Genomic DNA, 4,893 nt, shown 5'->3' on the forward strand with positions numbered 1-4,893 from the left:
TTTATATTTTATGTTGTTGGTGCTGTTTTTTTTAGCCAACTAATTCCATGGACATTATACAGTTTTTAAACAATATATGATAATTAAATTAAGAAAAGAGGTTTTAATGACATATTTGGGATAAGACTCTGAACTTTACTGTGTTTTGAATTTTTAAATTTAATGGTTTCCTTATCTAGTTAGTATCACTGTGGTATCTATTTTTTGGTTCTGTCATGATGGTTTGTCATTTGTTTTTGTGCAGGAGATCTTGTTGGATAATTCTGTGTTGGTAGGTCCCTGTGCCTTGATAATCCTAAAAATTTCAGCAGTTTGCAGTGCTGTTTTTTTTTATTATTATTTCCTCTTGTATCTCTTCATGTTTAACCATTAATGTAAAGTAAAATATATTTAGCATGTCAAGTGATATTCATTTGATGCCATCCTAACCAAATCCTTCCTAACCTTCTGCAGCTGGTGCATATATTTAATTTTGTGCACTTAATTTTCATCTGTTTGACTTCAATGTGTCCAGTGCAGAAAGGGAAATATTTGTCATTTTAAGTTTGTATGTGTTGCTTGCATTGTGTTTTCCATTTTATCCTTGTCTTCTTCCCCATCCCCCACTTAAAATATGGGAGAATGAGAGATATGAAGACTGTCCTGCATTGTTCCAGTAACCTGATATGGGTGCTTGGGCCTTTCTCTATAAAGAAAAGCTTGTGAACTGCAATTTTTAGCATGTCTCCAAAAATGTGGCCTGCTTGAATAAATGTTGAATTAAAGCCTCATTTGTCTGCTTTAAATTTCAATTAAAGTTTCTTGCTGAGATACTAATTGCCTCCCAGTTTTTAAAGTAAATGTTACATGGTGTATATCTTTCATATCTATTCAGTTTATAATTAATGAGTTTTGCAGATTCACACGCATGTATAAAAATATAAACCAGAAGACAAATAAGTTCTGTAAACACAACTAAACTGTGATTCCATATCACTTGTTCTTTGTATACTTAATTTTTTTTTATTTAATTTTGACTAACATCTGCTGGCTTATCACTGAAAAATGAGGAACATGCCTCACAACCGTTTCTCTTCTTCTCAAATGCTCAGCTCTAGCTGTTATCTTTTCCTTATGGTGGCAGTTAAGGGGACAAGTTTACTTAATTATGAAGAGTAACCTCTTTACCTTCCATACATCTAGATGCATGTTCATTTTGGTTGATTTATTCCCAAATGCTCAGTGTAGCCTCAACTTGAGTTGCATTAAATTGAATTAACAGGTGGTTGAGCAAGGTAGCCACCTGACAAGACAACGTAATGTATCTGTGAATTCTTTAAGGACATTTTTAGTATTTAAGTAGTCTGAGGTGTGAGATTTGTTTTTTTCAGATAGTTTTCCTTGCCCAGAAGTAATTTCCTAATTTATAAAGAAGGAGCTAACTGGCAACGATCATGTAAATCATTATTCTGGAGGTTTGGTTCAGAAGAGCTGATTGGTACCCACCCCTAACCTTCACCCTCAGCATGCCTAAAATAATAAAGCGCTGCACCCTAATTTAGTTTGATTATGTTATCTATCAAAAGAAACCTTAATCAACCTCTATTTATTGTTATTATTTTTCTCTCTCTCGCTTTTATGCACAGGTTTATTACTTAAACCTGGTTCTCCTATCACTAAATACATCAACATTTCCTTTTATCAGTTAGAATTCCTAACTCCAGATAATGATGTTGTGTAGGGAGTTCTCTTGTGTTGCATTTTTGAACTACACTGCAATTTTGTGTACTGCATACAGTCATTCCTTTAAACTGTAATTCCACTGCCATTGAAGTCAATGGAAGTTTTTCCCCTAAGTTCAGTGAGAGTTGGACCTGAACTAAACAAGCTATATAAAGTAACTTCATTGAGAAAATGTTAAAAGTAGCAGCAACTGAAGAGTTGCTCCCCTAGATCCTGGTGCTCACCTCTGATGTACTTGTAGGTGGCTATGCATTTCAGCTCTAAAAAGGCAGGCAAAATAAGATATTTGATTACCAACCTTACAGTCTGTCATAACTTCAAGAAGTCAAAATTCAAAACTCTTGTTTTGCTGCATAACTCCTATAATAGTTGCCAGACAACTTACTCCCTTTGTTTGCATATTTCAGGTGAATTTCTGTAGCTCCTACTTGCTGTTGAGGCGAGCAGTACTAGCTTGCTTGCGTCAGCTTGCGCAAAGAGAAGCAGCTGAGGTATCAGAACATGCTGTTGCCTTTGTAAAAGATACCAGAGAAGACTTCACTCCAGGTAATACATATATCCAGTAAGCTTTGGGAGCATAGAGCTTGACGCATGCTGGTCTGGACTATTTAATCACTCTCTCCTGAGTTAAGCTTAACAAGCAGGCTACTTGATTGTTTTTTTTAATAATCTTTCACTCAGACCAGTTTTTTCTACTAATAAATACTTATAATGCCTATTTATTGCTGTTTCCAAGGCATCTCCAGTGATGAAATGCTGTAAACACTAGTTTTGCCCAAACTCAGAATTTTGTCCATGTCTCATCTTTGTTTTTTTTATAATGCTTCAGATCCCCGGGCTATGTTATTTTAACTTTCCTTTAAAATAACAATAATCTGTAACTCTCATGCCTGCAGAGAGAAACTTGAAAATGTTATGTCATTATTTAACATTGCCTTCTTTTTAACCTTAGGTTTCAAAATATGAGGAAACGGGTGTCTAGGGAGAAGTAATTCAGGTTCTCAGATACCATAGTGATAGGCATAGTATTACCCTGAGAACAGAATATTGGTACCCAACTCAATATACTGTAAATTCAACTTATTCACTTCATAGAATTGTAGAACTGGAAAGGACCTGTAAGATCATCAAGTCCAGTCCCCTGCCATGGGCAGGACGTTATTGGTCTCAGATGAGCTTGACAAGGTGCCTGTCCAGCCTCATCTTGAATACGTCCCAGTAGGGTGATTTGCACCACCTCTGGGAGTGTGTTCCAGATTCTGGTGACCCTTACAGAGAAGAAGGTCTTTCTTATAGTTGGCCTGAATTTACTCTCTCTTAGTTTATGCCCATTGATCCTTGTCCTCTCTTGGGGTGCTTTCCTGAAGAATTACTCCCCTCGATCCTGGTGCACACTTCTGATGTACTTGTAGGTGGCTATTGAGTCATCTCTCAGCCTTCTCTTACTCAGGCCGAACAAGCCCAGTTCCCTAAGTCTCTCCTTATAGGGCCTTTCCTCCATGCCCTTGACCATACAGGTGGTCTGTTTTTATACCCTCTCAAGCTTATCCATGTCCTTGAAGTGCAGTGCCCAGAATTAGACAGTACTCCAGCTGAGGCCTCACCAACACTGAGTAGAGAGGGAAGAGCACCTCCCTGGATCTATTGGCCACACATGTAGTGATGCATGCCAGAATTCTATTTGCCCTTCTGGCAATCTCATCGCACTGCTGGCTCATGTTCATCTTCCAGCCAATCATGACCCCTAGGTCTCATTCAGATGCTGTGCCAGCCTGTGGACCACCACCCATCATGTAGTTATGATGAGGGTTCTTCCTACCCAGGTGAGGGACCTTGCACTTCTCCCTATTAAACCTCATCTTATTCTGTTCTGGCCATGAATCCAGCCTGTCAAAGTCATCCTGGATCTTTACCCTATCCTCTGATGTGTCCATTTCCCCACAGCTTAGTATCATCCATGAACATAATCATTGAGCTTTCCATCCCCTCGTTCAAGTCATTAATTAATATATTAAAGAGCACAGGTCCCAGCACTGATCCCTGGGGGACACCACTGGAGGCAGCCCTCCAGAATGGGGCAGTCCCATTGATTACAACTCTCTGGGAGCGGCCTCTAAGCCAGTTGTCCACCCACATCACTGTAGACCAGTCTAGCCCAGTAGCCTCCAGTTTGTATGAGAAAATCTCATGGGAAACTGAATCAAAGGCTTTACTAAAGTCTAAATGACATCGACCTCGTCTCCCTCATCCAGCTGGCTAGTTACCTGGTCATAGAAGGACACTAAGTTTGTCAGGCATGAATTGCCCTCAACAAAGCCATGCTGTTGCTTAACACCCCATCAGTTACCAGCTTGTGACTGATAGCCTCGTAAACAAATTTTTGAAAGATTTTTCTGAGGACCAAAGTCAAGTTCACCAGTCTGTAGTTTGCAGGGTCATCTATCTGCCCGTTCTTAAAGATGGGCACCACACTGGTCCTCTTCCAGTTGTCTGGGACCACTCCCAAGTTCTACAACTCTTCAAACAACTTGGCCAGTGGTGCTGCTGTAAGCTCAGCCAGTTCTTTCTGAACTCTCGGGTGCAGGTGATCTGGCCCAGCAGACTTGAAAACATCCAAGTGCTGTAGGAGATCCCTCAGCTGTTCAGGACTCATCTCACGTAATCATGTTATTGCATGTAATTGTGCTTCTTCGCTTTGCTCCTTCCTGGCTAAATTGGCGATGTGAGTTTCTGCCAATAGACCCATACTGTGAATTTTTCATTAGATATCAATTAGGCCCTTCATGTAGTTTTTCAGTTCATCTTGTACTTTTATAACTACAGCAGTAAATATTGGGCATACAATCAAATTACTAATGTTAAATCCTTTACTAGCTTGCTGTTGGTTTAAAAGTTAATAACTGGAATAGCTCATCAGACATTTATCAGACAATAGAGAAATCCCTTGGGAAGTAATTCATAGACAGGTATAGAAATATTAACCAACCACCAAGTCCTAGTATCCTCACTGGAATGGATTTAGTAAATTAGCTGAACAGGGCACAAAACCACACTCATTGTGATTGGGCATTTCTTGACCTTAGAAAAATTATTAGGGTGCTATTCATTTTGGCAATACTGAGTCGTGTTCCTTCAAATTTCATAGATTTCATAGACATTAGGGCTGGAAGG

General features: G+C 39.2%; 1 protein-coding gene across 3 annotated transcripts in view; it reads left to right on the top strand.

Annotated features, from left to right (window-relative positions):
- HEATR5A (HEAT repeat containing 5A) overlaps positions 1-4,893 on the top strand; it is a 166,655-nt gene that overhangs the window by 106,192 nt on the left and 55,570 nt on the right. For 2 of the 3 annotated variants that reach the window (XM_019518917.1, XM_019518916.1), the window contains exons 22-23: positions 245-271; positions 2,130-2,268. In XM_019518917.1, the coding sequence (XP_019374462.1) occupies positions 245-271; positions 2,130-2,268 (166 nt within the window). The remainder of the gene's footprint in view (positions 1-244; positions 272-2,129; positions 2,269-4,893) is intronic. The other variant, XM_019518918.1, reaches the window with a different exon arrangement.

This window comes from Gavialis gangeticus, unplaced genomic scaffold (assembly GCF_001723915.1).
Source record: "Gavialis gangeticus isolate Ggan-Ray unplaced genomic scaffold, GavGan_comp1, whole genome shotgun sequence".
Lineage (NCBI taxonomy): Eukaryota > Metazoa > Chordata > Crocodylia > Gavialidae > Gavialis > Gavialis gangeticus.